The sequence below is a fragment of the Grampus griseus genome (assembly GCF_964374135.1).
Source record: "Grampus griseus genome assembly, chromosome: 15".
Lineage (NCBI taxonomy): Eukaryota > Metazoa > Chordata > Mammalia > Artiodactyla > Delphinidae > Grampus > Grampus griseus.
In genome coordinates this window covers 58,176,571-58,193,780 of record NC_139009.1, presented here as the reverse complement: position 1 = coordinate 58,193,780, position 17,210 = coordinate 58,176,571, and the positions used below count along the sequence as shown (strand labels likewise).

Below are 17,210 nucleotides of genomic sequence, written 5' to 3'. Positions count from 1 at the left end.
TGGCCTGAACAGTGATTTCAGTGATCAAACCAGAACAAAGGCCAAGGTTGTTTACTCTCAGTTTGGTTTCTGTTTGGTTTTGCTGTATTTTACCATGATGTTTGTCCTAACATTTAAGAAAGGGGAAGAAAGGGTTAAGACTTAATAAGTACATTCTAGATTGAAAAAGTCCTGAATGTCTCCTCAGTTGTCAGAAAGGAGATGTAGACCTCATGAAGTAGAATAAGATGAAGATTCTTGTCCTGTTTTTGGAGCCACAGGTTGGAAAACCTGCATGCATCTAATCCTCCACAATTTCCAGTGGTAAAAAATTAAACTCTGTGGCTGACATGCCTGGATGCCGAATCTGCTTGGAATATTGTCAAGATGAAGAGGTCAGGAGGACGTGGCTTTCCAGACCTCTTAGCTAAAGCTGTGAGCAGAATTTGGGAGTGACGACTTTAATAACGCTCTTAGGCTGACAGGTTGGGAATAAGGTCAGCAATGTTAAACTCTCAATGAGCTGAAAGGTGGGCGGTTGTAAGTGATGGTAACCAGCGTCAGGCTGACTTCCTGAAGGGCTTGGCCAAAAACGAAGTTACCGTGCAGGTTCTCTGAAGCTTCCAGAAGCTGATGTATGAAGATCCAGTTGGTTCTCGACCTTCCTAAGCTCTTAGAATCCCTTTCGGCCCTGGTCATCTCACAGGTGGACGATGGTACCTGCCCTCATTGTTTCCTTTCTCTCACATCAGTGCAACAGGGGAGGGTGAAGTCCCAGCGGTGTGGCAGCCTGAGTCCGAATCCCGCCCTCGCAGCCTTGTGACCTCAGACATGTTAGGTGACTGGACTCCGTTCTCTCGTGTGTTAAGAGGGACAGTGAGGCTGTGTAAGAATTTCGTTCAATACTGTAGGTAGAAGCGTACATGGGGCAGGGTTGAGCCTATATTAAGCTCTGTTAGTTGCTGATACCATTGTTGTTTATATCATCCTGCCCCTGTGCCTTCCTGTTCCTAGTTCCACTTATCTAAGTCCTGCACTTCCTCCAAGGCCCAGCATTATCTCGTCTCCTCATTCGTAAGAGTGCTAGCCCATAATATGTCCGGTCCCATGTTTTCAGTTTTCCGGTGCCCAGGATGGTGCTGCCCCAGCCACAAAGGGCTGCCTCTGTGCCTCAGACACCTCATGTGTGCTCCCACCTCTGTGCCTTTATGCTGGCCGCTCTCTACTGGGAATGCTTGTCCCCCACGTGGTCCATGGCTGCTCCCCTCATCAGGGTGACTGTGCTGTTTATAGTATCATCCTTCTTTACTTTACATACATTTAATCTGCTGGAGTTTTTTCCACAATATTTATCACTACCGGGCAGTTATACTTAATATTATTTTTTTTAAAAAAATCATCAACTGGACTCTAAGCTCCATGAGAGGGACTTCCCTGGTGGTCCAGTGGTTAAGACTCTGCGCTTCCACTGCAGGGGACACGGGTTCGATCCCTGGTCAGCAAACTAAGATCCCCCAAGCCCTGTAGCATGGCCAAAAATAAAATTAAATTAAAATTAAAAAATAAAATAAGGGACCTCCTGGCGGTCCAGTGGTTAAGAATCCATGTTTCCACTGCAGGGCCACAGGTTTGAACCCGCATGCCATGCAATGTGGCCAAAAAAAAAAAAACAACAAAAACCCTAAGCTCCACAAGAGGATGAACTTTGATTTGTTCACTAAGAAAAGTACTTGGCACGTAATAGGAGGTAGTAGTTCAAATGTATTTCTTTAATAAAGGAACGATAACAATACCTATCTTACATGTGTATAGGGAGGTTTACAATTCATTCTCTTACTTGCTTCATAAGAACAGTGATAGAATTATTATCAGCTTTACTTTACAGGTGAGAAACAAGCCCAAAGACATTGGTCCAAGGCCAGACATCTAAAATAGTCCCTGAGGTCTTCTGAACCCCAGGTGCAGTGTGGTTGCCACATGTCATGCTCTGTGTTAAGTGTTTTGTTGATGATGGTGCTGGCGGTGATGCAGGCAGCAGCCAGCTGGAGCTCGGAGGTCTTAACTGGTGTTACACAGGGACGGATAGAGAGAGGGCGGAGCTTGCAGCTACTGCTAAAGTGGCTGCTGCCAAGCGATCTCACCTTCCTAATCTCAACTGATCCTCCCAGTAGACTTGCACGGTAACCAAAGCAGGGATTATGGTTCTTTGCATTGATAGTTCTTTGATATTGCTCAGGCTTTCCCTGCATTGGTATCTCTGGCTCTCCTGTCTATTTTTGTACACACCCTTAATTTTTAACTGGTTTTCCTGTAAAAATAGTTTTGTACAATGTTATCTTTGTGGGAGGGAGGGAGGCCAACTGGGGACCAGGTTAGATATAGTATAATTCCTGAGTTCTGTCAGTCTGGAACTAACCAGAAATACAAACCTAGTTTTTAAGGGGGGGGGGAACCCCAATGTGCATCATCTTTTATTCTGTCCTTTGTCTACTTAGTTTTCCTCCCTTCCCCAACAGTGATTTTGGTCCCTAGAACTACCTTGTTTGTGTTTTGATATGAATTCGCTTTTCAGTTTTCTAGGTTGTACATTCCAACATTAGAAGGAGAGAATCTGATTCAGGAAGGGCCTGAACACATACAACAGGAGAAGCATGGTTTCACAGGCACCCTGTAGGATGTATGAGGCCAGCAAGGAAGATTGTTGCTGAAAGATACTGAATAAGGGATTTAGGGGTCCCTTATGTGTGTGAAATACTGGCCAGGTATTGTAGGGGACACATGAGCATAATATAATTATAGACCAGAGGCTGGCAAACTTCTCTGCAAAGGGCCAAAGAATAAATATTTTAGGCTTGTCAGCTATACAGGCTCTGTTTCAACTGCTTGAGTCCGCTGTTGGAGCTTAAAAACAGCCATAGACTAGAGAGTAAGTAACCAGTGGGCATGGCTTGGTTTGGACAGAGGTCTTTGTCACCCCTTCCTAGCAGTGGTAAGTTGTGTAGATTTTTGTAGGGTGGCCATGGAAAGTTTTACTGAGGAGTTATGGCTTGAGCAAGGCCTTGAAGACTGGCTAGGAGTTGACTAGTGGAGGGAGCAATAATTGAATAAAAAGACAAACTAGTCGATATGGGGAATGCTTAGCAGACATTGAGCAAATCAGCCTGACTAGTATTTAGACACTTCATTCCTCATTGACTAGGTTCCTATTATAGGGACATTTCTGAACATAAAGAACTAAGATACCCCTGGCCTTAAGCTTATATCCAGTACATTGGGTGAGTGTAGTCATCCCTACCAGGGTAGGAGGATGGGGATGGGGGGCTTGAGTAATTGTTCTGCTTCTAACCTGCTTCCTGCCCTGGCAGAAAGACAATTCCCTGTCCTTCTCTAGAGCTGGATTGCCTAGGTTCACTTCCTTCCTTAATCACTGTGAGCCTCACTTTCTCTGTCTGTATAACAGGGATTATTATTACATTGTTACTATGAGGATTGAATGAGATAATCCATGTAAAGTGCTGAGACAGTAGTACTTGTATTAGAAAAAGCTCAGTAAATGGTAGCAGTTCTTTTTATAACCTCTAAATTCGATTGGAAATATTAGTGTTGCCTTGTTAGAATTATTTTAGATTCCTAAAGTGAGTATACGTTCAGGATAGCTTGACTGTTTCACTTGGTGTACATAGATGAAACTCATGAGCATTGTAAAAAGCTGTAGATGGTGGAAATATTTACCTGACTCAGCCTTGTCTTTGGGGAACAAGCCTCCCCTAAGAATTCTTATTCACAAGAGCATATCCACGCAAGTTTACGGTCATAGTTCACATCGCCTGTGTGGCTAAAACTCCCAAGGTCAAAATTGTAAATTAAAGTGATTATAGGTTATTAGTGCCCCAGGTGCATAAGTGAATTATCTCTGGAAGAATAATAGACTTTAAACTCAGGCCTCCAAGGCTTCCCACAGATAAATTCCAAGGAACATGAGTTAACAACAACAATGACAAAACCCCTCACAACAATACCATGAGTGACACTCAGTAGGAGTAAGAAACAATAAACTACAGAGTCAGTTTGCAACAAAGACTTTAGGTATTGGATTTAGCAGATACAGACTATAAAATAAACATTTTTATAATTTTAGAAGAATTAAAGTATAGAAACAAGAGACATCATAATTGACAAGATAGTTTTTAAAGGACTAGCAGTAATAGTAGGGGCCTGGGTATTTGGTGGCTCCTATCTTATTTCTGACAGACTGACATACACACACACACACACACACACACACACACACACACACATGCGTTTCTCTTTTTTAGTTTATTCCATTTAGCCAACATTTTCTGTTCTAAGCACTATGTTAGGCATTGGTAGAGAAGACTACAAATACCTGTGCTTGTCCTTAAGGAGTTTATAGTCTACTCTTACCTTTGTTTTCCGAAGGTGATCAGTCTTTGGAAGGCTGAAGACAAAAGACAATGGAGACTACAGACTTACTGACCTAACAAGATGTTTACTGCCCATGCATAGCCAGGTCTGTCCTCCAGCAAAGCAGTCAGCTCAATTCACCTATACCAAAAATTAATACATCTTGAGTACAGTAGTGCCCACTGTTTTGGAGTTGTTATTTCTTTGGCAGTGATCTTTGATACGAAGGATTTCACTAGGTTCTGGTCTTCAGAAGCTCCCTCCTACCCAGAACTCCTAACTCAATGCCCAAAGAATTCATCTATAAAAATATAAGGATGGGCTTCCCTGGTGGCGCAGTGGTTGTGAGTCCGCCTGCCGATGCAGGGGACGCGGGTTCGTGCCCTGGTCTGGGAAGATCCCACATGCCGCGGAGCGGCTGGGCCCGTGAGCCGTGGCCGCTGAGCCTGCGCGTCCGGAGCCTGTGCTCCACAACGGGAGAGGCCACAACAGTGAGAGGCCCACATACTGGGGAAAAAAAAAAAATATATATATATATATATATATACACACATATATATGTATATAAGGATGATACTTTAACAGGAGAACTGTGCATTTGCCCACAGGCCTTTAATCACTTTGAGAAGTAAGGAAAATATAGCAAATATTTATTAATTCAGAAAATCCTAACCTATCGTAGTAAAGAAATTGATATATGTGTTTATAAGGCCCAAATGAAATCCCTGACATCAGGAAGAACAGAGTACTGACGGAACGTAGGGAAGGAGTGGTATTTGTCTGAGTGGGGGCCTGAGGAAAGCTTTGACAGTATAAGGACCATTTCTGCAGAGCTGAGAAATGTGACGAGCAGTCTGGGAAAATGGGACTCTTGCTTCCCCACCGTGGAATTTCCTTTTTTCACCCTATTGCCATGCATCTTTTTTTTGTTCCACTTGGAATGACCCTTGTTGACATACTTAGAGGAGAATAACTTTCCTATGCACATTAATGAGATTATCAGAAATAAAGTATCTTATTGATGTGTATGCAAACCAAATTTTCAAACACATTACTAAACGGTATCTTGGAATGGGCGGCTGGGCGATGTTTTTCAGGTTGAAAATATTCTCTTGCATGACCGAGGCCACTACGTCCTGTGTGACTTTGGAAGTGCTACCAACAAATTCCAGAATCCACAAACTGAAGGAGTCAATGCAGTAGAAGATGAGATTAAGAAGTAAGCTTTTCCTCCTTTCTTGGAATTTTATCCATTATCGGATCAGCAGTTTTACCTTCAGCTTATGATTGAGAAGGTCAGGGTGAGAAGACAGTGGTGCTTGTCAGTTGCCCCTCGTTGGCAGTTGGGTTGTTGGATTTTAAGTGGAGGATGGGGAAGGGGTTCATGACCATTGAGCAGTGGAGTAAAGTGAAGGAATCTTACAGCACTTTATCAATGGTCCTATGGTCATTATGCATAGATCTTTTGATTTACATCACATAGCCCTTAAAAAGGCACACACACCTTAGAAGTACTGTGATGTTTTAAGTGGGATCACGACAGCTGTGACATTACCAGTCAGTTGGTCGTGCTTTTTACTGAAACCTAAATGGCTGTGTGTTCCTTCCTGCTCATAAGGAGCTCACCTGCAATCTAGTGGAATTAGTGGTGCGTAGGGCTGTTTAAGTCTCTGCAGATAGTGAATCACTGATTTCCACGAGAAAAAAGCTTCTTTAGGTTTGTGATTCCGGTAAGAACCTGACCCATTTTCCCCTGTTGTCCAGAGTGTTGGATTTTTCACAGGCACCAGCACTCACTATCACTGTTCATAAATCAGCAGTCTGGAGTGCACACATATCCTGACCCTCTCTCTCCGTTCCTGCTTCACGCCTGGCAACCGAGCCTGGGGCAGGAAGACTTACGATCCAAGGCCCTGATAGGCACCTAAACCGCAGAGCCCTCTGGGCTCTAGAGACTCCAGCAGCGCAAATCACAGGCTTGGTAACACTAAGACTCTCACTTTGAAGATGAGCTTATCCTTCTCTTTTCTTGAGCCAGAGATAAGAGGAAAACTGTTGTTTCAGCCTTATGCTGGCAGCAAAGATCCGTCCACCTCCCAGCCTAGCCAGGGCCCACTTTATCCTCCTGAGTGTTCCAGCCAGTATTACATCTCTGTGTCGAGCCACATCTAAAGGGATTACTATTAAAAAAAAAAATCAGCTAAATATACTATCAGACAACAGGGATTTACAGGAGAAGATTTTGTTATTTGAGGAGCAAGAAAAGTTGCTTTTGGAGTTTATTTAATGCCTTAGTGTCTGCGTCCCCACCTGCTCTTAGATTGGAAGGACTGCAGCCAGAGGGTCGTGGGTGTGTGCCAAGGACTGCTCTTCATTTCACCTGCACTAATATTCCATACTGTCTTCTCCAGGGTGCTCCCAGGGAACTAGACTCTACTTATATATCCATATATATATATGTATATTTTTTAAAGTAATTCTGCTACCCCTGGTTTTTAATTATAGCATTGACATATTTAACAAAAAATGAATCTCTTGATTGTAGATACACAACGCTGTCCTATCGAGCACCAGAAATGGTTAACCTGTACAGTGGCAAAATCATCACTACGAAGGCAGACATTTGGGTAGGTGTCAACTAACCTATCCACATCTCAGATGTCAGCAGTCTTGGCCGTAAACTCCCAAGTTTAATGCAGACAGTGCCATAGCAAGAGTGGCCACTGTACCATATCATTGTCTACTTATCCCTCAGGGTTATTCTTGACTCGAGGTGATGAGCCACTGCTTCTCGAAGCATGTCAAAGAAAATTAGTTTAGACCTCTGTGAAAGTTATTCAGGTGACCTGCCCATTATTTAAGTGGTTCTCACATATGTGTTACTAGTTCTTAAGAGCAAAACCAGCTGAATACTTGTTCTTTATTGGAGCACAATTTGGTAATGAGGATAGAAATAATATAACTTAGCAGATATATAGTGATGTTGGGTTCTAAATTCAAGTTTCTAATGGGTTAATAGTACAGAGTGTTTAGATTTGCTGTAAATGTGGATGGTGCCAGTATCTCTCAGCAGACCCATTTGCAGCTATGATAAATAAATCACTAGTAGCAATCTGCTTTTTTTTACTTTTTTAGGCTCTTGGATGTTTGTTGTATAAATTATGCTACTTCACTCTGCCATTTGGAGAGAGTCAAGTGGCAATTTGTGATGGAAACTTCACAATTCCCGATAACTCTCGATATTCCCAAGATATGCATTGCCTAATTCGTAAGTATTTAAAGTTTCTAGTTTCACATTTTTATTTCTAATCTCTAGGAATGGATTGGAGGATAAAGGGATTAGATCCCAGGAGTGATGAGTGGGATGCAAAAATAAAGAAATCAGTTGATAACTGTTGGTCACTCAAAGACCATGTAACAGTGTCTAGTTAGAGTGGTGAGTCTTTTTGCCAGAAATCTAAACTTGGTTTCACACCTGGGCTGGCCACCCAAGCAGAAATCTTAACTGGGCTTTGAGCATTACAGTACTGCCCTGTTCTCTTGCAGTCTGTATGAAAGCTCTGGTACCAAAGGAGTCCAGCTGACTCATATCAAGCGATAAGAAATTCATCTTTGCAAAACTGGAAGCAACTCAAATTAAAATGATTGCAGTGCGTTGGCTGAAGTGAATACATAATTAAGACTATATAACTCTATGGAACTAGGTTTTTTCCTCTCATTTAGGTTAATCACTGGATTTTGATAAAAAGCATTTAAACTCAATGCTTTAAAATGTTTTTAAGATTCCCCACTCTTTTGTATCATCATAGTAAGCATATGTACTAATGTTCATTAACCAGATGGCAGAATAAGTAATTTTTGCTCAACCCGCTGTATTGGAATGCGGAAGAAACAGAGATTTTTATTATCTTTTTACTTTGGTCAAGATGTTTAGTATCCACATTTTAACAATCACAGATTGTAAATCCTGAGTAATGCACTTTGGGTCCTAGGTGGGGATACACTTGGAGAAAATAGAAGCAGCAAATGCGGTGCGGAGCATCTGACATTTGTTGAAGGCCTACTTGTACCTCATTTAATTCTTAAAACCCTATATAGCAGGGGTCCCCAACCCCCTGGGCCGTGGACCGGTACCCATCCATGGCCTCTTGGGAACCCGGCCACACAGCAGGTGAGCGGCGGGCAAGCGAGCGAAGCTTCGTCTGCAGCTCCCCGTCGCTCTCATTACCACCTGAACCATTCCCCCCCACCCCGCCCCCCTTCCATGGAAAAGTTGTCTTCCATGAAACCGGTCCCTGGTGCCAAAAAGGTTAGGGACCACTGCTATATAGTAAATATAATTATCCCTATTATACAAATGAGGAAACGGAGCCTCAAAAAGTATAGGTAATGTACCCAAGTTAACATAGTAGTAGCTTTTAAGTGACGACCCATTCCATTATACTAGTTTACACGAGTTTTATCAATCCGCCTCTTCCGTTTATTAATACAGAAGCGGGAGCAGTATTTAAAGGAATGGAATATCGTGTTTAATGGTTGTTGGATGTTTTCAGAGGTAAAGCATTATATTGATATCTGTACTAAAATTGCAGCTATGTAAATGAGATTGCAAGGAAATATGGGGAAATCGCCAAACTTATTGCTAGAATGGTAGGAATTTTTGCAAAAAAAAATTTTTTTTTTTTTAACTTTTGTGCAGCAAATTCATATTACGAAAAACAGCTCTTTATGAATGTGTGTAACATGGCATCTTTCCTAAACTCTGATCTGTTTCACTTTACAAACCGTTGGAAGAGTCCACTGTCACCCTAACTCACAGGTCTGAAAATGCATTTCTTGTTATCCCCCCGCGCACACACACACACATGCCCCTTTCACTCCCAGTACAAGGTTCCCCTCTCCTCCTTTCAGTTTCTATCAGTGGTGTCGCCATTCAAGCCCAGATGACTGAAATTTAACGTTTTCTTCGGATCTGGCTAGCAAGACAGAATAGAGTCAGTCATTTCCTAAGCAGCATTAATGCTTTCTTTGAAGTTTCTCCTGTTTGCTTGACATTCTCTCTGTTCTCATCACTGTCACCATAATATATACCGACCCTGTCGGCTCATGCCTGTACTGGTGGACTGGCCTGTCTGTCCAACACACCCTCACTATGAGATTAATCTTACAAAATACCACCCTATCATGTCCCTATTCAGTAAACCTCATGGCTTGCCAATGGTCCCATGTATTCTGGATTCATCCTCCCAACCTTATTTCCCTTTATTCTCTGACAAGGAGACCTCTGCCCTGTCCTCTTGGTTCCTCTATTCCTTGCAACAAAGCGTTCTGTTGCCTTTCTCCAAGTCCGTCTTTGCTCAGACTGTTTTCTTACCTGGAATGTCTTTTTCTCTGCTTTTGCCCTGACTGACTAAATTTTTTCCTGCCTTCAAGGACCAGCTCCACTCCTGCCTCTTCTGCAAAGGCCTTCATAAGGCTGCAACCTCATCAGTCTTTTCTCAACTTAGGGTCAAAACCATTCATTTGATTACTTAAGCAATAAATTGCCTTACATTGCTGTTTACATGTATATGTGTTTGTGTGTCTTCTCAAGGATTTTTTCCCCTGGGGATTTTTCCAGCTTCAGAAGGAGCAGAAGCTTAAAGGACCTGGAAACAGACACATGATCTGTAGATCACAGTAAAAGTAGAGATGTATTTGTTATCTTGTCATTTCTTTTAGATTGGAAACCAGCTAGTACCTCCAACAAAAGAATAATAAGTAAATTCATGAAATTTGAGTTTTGGTTATAATTATCAAGAATAATCATTTGTCTAGCTGATAGTATGAAAGAAGGAGACCAGAACTTCCTAGGTACCAGAAAATGAATGTGTTAAGTTCCACACTGAGAACTTGAGTCCCTGTTGTGCAGATCACAGAATGTGAACTTAAAGTATCTTTGTTACAGTTCAAAAACTTTGTTATTTTCTTGCAGATATTTAAAATTTTAGGAAAGTTAGAGCTTCCCTTTCTGAGAGGGGAAGAAAAGGGCTAATCGTACTGTCTGACTTTTATGAGAAATAAAAATTTTAAAAAGAATTTTGGTAATAGAGAAATTATGCTTCTTAGCTAATGTAATAACTCTTTGGGTATTATTAAATAATTCATATATGTTTATCTTAGGGTATATGTTGGAACCAGACCCTGACAAAAGGCCAGATATTTACCAGGTCTCCTACTTCTCATTTAAACTACTCAAGAAAGAATGCCCAATTCCAAATGTACAGGTATGTGAAAGGTACTTTTTAGGGGAAGTAAACATGATTGAATTGTCATTTAGCATTCCTGGGGTATTAATCAGCTGTTTAAATGAATAAGGCGTCCCTTGCTTTATCTAATAGGGGGCATTCAAACAAGGCAACTATGAAGGAGTTGCTATAAAGGGAATCCAATTTTTCCATAGAATTTAATTATAAAACTGAGGCAATTTTACACACACACACACACACACACACACACACACACACACACACACGCACCTGGGGATTGAGTTGAACGCTTTGGGTAAAGATTGACCAACTTTACCTTGTCAGCTGTCCTAGTTCCCTGAGAGCCAACGTGCCTGTTGTATTTACCGAGAGGAGGTTGGGCAGGCCGTTTCCCTAAGGCAAGGCCCTGGACTTGCCACTGTGCCTAGGGGAACATAAGCCCCTTGTCCCTTTCCTCCTTTGCTGTAGCAGACCTTTCTTGATTTTGCTTCTGTTGCTGGCCAGTCTGGAACTCACACTCCTTTTTTTCTACCCTCCCCACATATGTCAGGCCATCAGAATGTTTTCTACACAGTCATCCTAAACTCTACAGACAGTTTTCAGAGTACAGTGCTTGCAAACACCCTTCTTGTAGTCTTGGCATATTTCTCATGTCATAGTATGATTCAACTTTCTTGAATATTTTACTAATGGATGCTGGAGTAAAAAATTTCTAATTGCAAATTGTCTTATACTTTCTCCAGTAATGAACTTCTGATGTCACTACTGGAGCTTGAGGGTGCTGATAAGTAACACTTCTCTTTCACTCCCACATTTGGAATCAGATGTGGGAATCGTTCAGATGGAGCTCGGCATATTGGCTTTATTACTAAGAAGACTGAGTCAGGGAATGTGGCTTGACCAGTCAGGCTCCCTAACATTAGCTCCACATGACTGAGCAACGAACGCCTGGTTCCTGAGGGACAGGCTCGTCCATAGAGGAGGGGGGCCGAGGGCAAGCCAGACCAGCTCACTTTTCTCTCCCAGTCTTATCAGTCAAGTAAGTTCCCCCTTTCCCTTGGGAGAGGAATGCTTGGAGGGTGGGAGAGAAGCTAGGAGAAATTTTCTAGCCAAAATCCCCTCCCCCCCCACCTGAAAACATGAAGGAAATGGAGGTGCCTCCTAAAAGCCACTTTCATTATTAGTGTTCCATGGTTCGGGTTTCCCAGATTAAAACGAAGGATACTGTGCAGTAACCTAAGACAACGTGATCCCTTTTGCTGTCCCACTTTCCTGTTCATGAAGTTAAATAACGTGAAATAGGATTGGAAGCATTCAGGTTGGTAACTCATTTTTAAAAAGTAAGCGTCACCAGTCTCAAGCCGTTTGGCACTTGCTCAGTGGTGGCCAGCCGTTGTCTTGTGGCTCCCTAACCACAGGAGGCGCTGTTAGACGCATGGTGCAGAATCCGAGCCCGAGGAGCTCCGCCTGCCTTGTGGGTTGAGCAGTGCCTCACATGCTGGGAAGAGGGGCTGGCTCAGCAACCACACACACCGCGGCTGTGGGTTTCTCCCAGCATTCTCACTGAAGGCTAGGTGCACCCTGGCTTGGCCCACTAGGCAGCACCAACGTCTCTAAGATCTAGCTGAGAGCTTAAGTATAGCCTACAGACCTCTTTTCATTCCTTTCATAACATCACTTCTAAGCTGTGCTGTAGGAGGGGGAGGGAGCTGAGATCAAGCCCCAGTGCTCTTGCCTGGCCCAGAGGTTGAGAATGACAGGGGTGGAGTGTGCTGTACTCAGGCTGCTCTGTCCCCTTCTCAGATCCTTTGCCTCCCTGACTGGGGCTGAGTCCAGTGGGATATACTTAGGTTAACTTCTTCCCTTCCCAGACCAGAGATCAGGGTCTGAAAGCCACTCCGGAAGACCCTAATGTGTATTTCCATTGGCCCAATCATGCTGGTTATTGTTTTTCAAAGAAATCTGTGGGGTGAGTTTTGGGAATTGGGTGAAGTGGGAGAAGGGAGTCAAAAGGTACAAATCTCTAGGTATAAAATAAATAAGTCATGGGGATGTAATATACAGCATGGTGACTATACTTAGTAATACTGTATTGCATATTTGAAGGTTGCTGAGAGAGTAGATCTTAAAAGTTCTCATCACAAGAAAAAGAATTCTATAACTGCATATGGTGATAGATGTTAACTAGACTTATTGTGGTGATCATTTTGCAATATTTACAAATATCAAATCAATCATATTGTACACCTGAAACTAATATAACGTATGTCAGTTACATCTCAATTATTTAAAAAATCTCTGGTGTCCTATTAAAATTTTCTTTCAATTCTATAGAACTCTCCCATTCCTGCAAAGCTCCCTGAACCAGTGAAAGCCAGTGAGGCAGCTGCAAAAAAGACCCAGCCAAAGGCCAGGTAAGAAAGTTGCTGTAGTAGCAAGAGAGGGGACCTTATGGTTCTTGATTTTTAACGCTGCCATGGCCAGAGGCTGCACAGAACAGGAAAGGAAGCTCTGTCTCCCCCAGGCAGAAACTGTTCTTTGGGAGTGCAAGTTGGAATATAGTAAGATACAGAGATCTACATCTGAAAGAGAATCGAGAACCCCACAGCTACTCCCTTTGCTTGGGAATAGGTGCAGGGCATTCAGAGGTGCGGTGACAGCAGACCTTAAGTATTGCTAGTACAATATTGCTAAACATGTGTCCTGGCCTTTGCATAGCCTAGTCCACCACATTAATCTCCAGGAAATCTTACTTTCTGTGGCTCCAGCCACATTAGGAAAGTACAGGTCAAAGCATTGAGTCCATGAACAGCAAAAGAGCCTATGGATCTTAGGTAATCACATTCTAAATAACGGAGGTTCTTCCAAGTAGCAGGTCAAGAGAGGAGTCAAGAAGCTAGGGTTTTATTTGGGGAAATGCCCCTGTGCGAGAAAATAGAGTGGGTGCCGAGGAAGCTGGGAGAGCCATCAGAAAGCATGGAAGTCTGACCCAGAGCAGGGAGGAGAAGGTTGGCTCCAAGTGACCTGGACTGCCTGCCACACAAGGTAAGGAAGGTGCATTGTCCAGGAGTCCTGTCTTTTAGGAACCGGCCTGCCTTAATATCCTTGTGGCTGGAACATTATGGCTGAGAGCAGCCTCTGGGAAGCGTGGCCTCGGGGCACACAGGGCAGTGGATTTCAGGAGCACAATAGCTGAGCCACTTGGTCTTTTACACCCTTGTAGTCGAAGGTCTGCAAGGCGCATCCTCATGGCTGCCATGTCTTCCAAATGGCAAATTCTCAGGGTAGTCCCAGAATTGTTTATACCCTACTTTTCTACCACACTCCCATGCCAAGGAAGCCTTAGTGCAAATTATATCAACAAAGCACCCTAGATGGGAATATATGAATTTTAATAGAATAGTAAAATAACTTCTGTTTTAGAAAATTCTTGAATATTTATAGAATGCCTGTTGTGTGTCTATTCCAGATGTGACTCTAAAGTAATAAGACTTTGGTTTTTAACAAACTTAGCAAACTACGTCCATGATGTTACTTTGCATTCTGTTTATATGTTAGTAAGTCTGCCATGATCACCTCTAGGCATTGCTTTTGGGGCTGATTTAATTAGCTTAATCTTTTGGGCTTATGGCCATCTTGTACTAGGCCCAGACTTGGTATGTATAGAGGCTAAGCAAAGATCCATTCCCACAAAGCACACACATTTATAAAAATTATAATACCTGCTGACGTTTGAGTGGTACTGTGTTGTGTAAAATGGAGAAAATAATACCTACATCATGAGGCAGATGAGAACATCAAACACTCCTGTGACTGTGTAACTTATATAAACTCTGTGGTGCCCATCTGTTAGTTCGTGTGGACCTCAGTAATGCTGCAAGAATATACAGACCTTACAGCCAAGAGATTTGGATCTAAGCTGTTCTGTATATAATCTGCAGTGATTTCATTTGTGTGATCACATTTGCTCCCCAGTCCTGAGAGGTGGGTTTTTCTTTCAGACTCCTTTTTTTTTTTTTCTTGGCCCCGTCACGCGTCTTGTGGGATCTTAGTTCCCCAACCAGGGATTGAACCCTCGCCCTCTGTGAAAGTGCAGAGTCCTAACCACTGGATCACCAGGGAATTGTCCTCAAACTCTATTTTTAAAGTAGCCACTATTCATTGAGGCATCACATATACCAGCTACCATACTAGGTACTTTACATAAATAAGATGACCTTTTTCCCCCCCTTAAAACAAATCTGTGAGGTTGTTGCTGTTCTCACTTCACAGATGAGGAAACAGAGACTCAGAATTGTAAGTCAGCTGCTCAGGGTAGTTAGTCAGTATGTGATTAGCAGAAGAACCAGAACTCCAGCATCCTCACTCTTTCTACTCTGCACGTTAAGTGGTTTGCCCAGGATCACACAGATAGGGCAACTTAGAGCCAGATCTGCTGGCTTCAAGATCTGTATTTTCTTACAATATACTGAGGTCCATACAAACTAACATTTTGAGCACGCTTCAGTTTATAAAATGGTTTTACAGTTATTGATACATTGATGTTCACATCTGCCTCATAAAGTAGGTATTATTGTCTCCATTTTATACATAAGGGACCCCAGGCTAAAAGAGGTTCAGTGGCATGCCTGTTATCACAGTTAGTTACTGGGGAGCTAGAGTTCAAGTACGGTTTTCTTTGACTCCAAATCCCATTGATTCTAAAAATGTTACCCTTAGGAGACCAGTGTGGAAGTTCTTGGCGTTTGGTTTTCTACAGAAGTCTGTTTACCTCCCTCACCCTTGGCTTGATCTTTCTTACCCCTTTCTCCTCTTTCCCAGCATCTGTCCTGTTTTCCTTCCCACCTCCCTTCCCCAGGTCACAGCCTCTCCGATGTGATAGCTTTTATATTACCAGCTTTCCACCCAGCATGAGAGCAGGATGCCAGTGAAAAGCCTCAGGGTCCAGAATGGGCTTGCCTTGGAGACATGTCATGAGGAAGGACACGGGGCCAGCTGCTCTGCTTCCTATTTTGCATTTTATGGAGGCTGTGCCAGATATATTTTGGAAATATTCACGAAGCTTGTTTATTTTGGCCTTCACCTCAGCTATTACTCCCTAAAGTGTGTTTTCAAAGGATAGCCACTCTGATCTAAGTTAGCTAGTAGCCAGCTTCCTGCACTGCTCGAAATCAAGGGAAGCTACCACTTGGGCTGTAGCACCATCGCAAGGAGCAAGCAGACTACACTCTGTACTCATTTAGATTAGATTTGGCTGTGAGTTCTAGAAAGTGCAAATGACAGTGGCTTATATAAGATAGATTTTTTTTTTCTCTCAAGTAAACAACATCTGGAAGCAAGTAATCCAGGGCTGATACGGAGTTCTGTTCCACAAAGCCCTCAGGTACCCAGGCTGCTTTAAGCTCATCACTCCACCATCCCTATGGTTGTGGCCATGCCCTCATGGGCCGATATGGCAGCATCCCTCTTCCAAGCAGCAGGATCAAGGAATTGCCAAAGAAGAAGAGAGACAAAGAGCATGCACAGAGTTTCTTAAGGTTTCTAGAAACTGCTACATAACAATCTGTTTATAACCCACGTAGGCCAGAACTTAGACGCATGGCCATACCTGATTACAAGCGAGACTGGGCAATGTGATTTTTACTCTGGGTGACCCTATGTCCAGCTAAAAATTCTTATTACCATGGAAAAAAGCAAATATGTGTATTGGAGGAAATAGAGTTCCTGTCACACTCCCCAAATCCTTTATCTTGGGTTATTTACTTATTCCTTCTAGTTGCGTTATTGGATTAACTCATTTGATGCTTCTTATTATAGAGAGACCATTTTGACAGCTAGTTCGAATCAGGTTTGAGTCCCTGTACATCTGAAAACCACCTGCTTTAAACCCCTCTTTGCATTATCATCAAAGTAGATTCTAGGAAATACTAAGAAGTATTAGGCAAAATGGTCCCAAGATCAAAAAAGTTTGAGAAACGTTGCATTCTATATAATGCTGTCTTTGAGGTATTCCTTGCACGTTCACAAGTGAAAAGTTTTTCTAGAAAGGAATCTGCTATTTTGATCAGTGTGTTAAAACTTATTTGCCCACCTTTTTTTTTTCGTAACATCTAGTAACACAAAACATCCCGTGGAATACCCTCTGGGAAATGTTGATTAAGTGGATATGGAAGGTTTGGATGAATGTGGAGGTGAAAGGTTATCCATCATGTACTCTGTCTGCCCCCTCTTCATTTTCTCACCCTTTAACAGGCAGGTTTTTTTTCACCTTTTCTCTTTCTAGACTGACAGATCCCATTCCCACCACAGAGACTTCAATAGCACCCCGCCAGAGGCCTAAAGCTGGACAGACTCAGCCCAACCCAGGAATCCTTCCCATCCAGCCAGCCCTGACACCTCGTAAGAGGGCCACAGTTCAGCCCCCACCTCAGGCCACAGGTCAGTAACTAGGTCGGTTTGAAACTTGGTACACCTCTTTGTCATCCTGGACTGTAGAGAAGTCTTGGAAAGCCTGGTTTTTCCTGGAATGGAATCTAGAGACATGTAAAGAGTAATGGT

At 42.7% G+C, this 17,210-nt stretch overlaps 1 protein-coding gene across 4 annotated transcripts in view; it reads left to right on the top strand.

Annotated features, from left to right (window-relative positions):
* The window catches only part of AAK1 (AP2 associated kinase 1), a 171,689-nt gene that overhangs the window by 93,519 nt on the left and 60,960 nt on the right, over positions 1–17,210 (top strand). For all 4 annotated transcript variants that reach the window (XM_082671739.1, XM_082671738.1, XM_082671737.1 and 1 more), the window contains exons 6-11: positions 5,502–5,623; positions 6,950–7,031; positions 7,540–7,672; positions 10,567–10,670; positions 12,987–13,066; positions 16,936–17,090. In XM_082671739.1, coding sequence (XP_082527865.1) covers positions 5,502–5,623; positions 6,950–7,031; positions 7,540–7,672; positions 10,567–10,670; positions 12,987–13,066; positions 16,936–17,090 — 676 coding nt within the window. The remainder of the gene's footprint in view (positions 1–5,501; positions 5,624–6,949; positions 7,032–7,539; positions 7,673–10,566; positions 10,671–12,986; positions 13,067–16,935; positions 17,091–17,210) is intronic.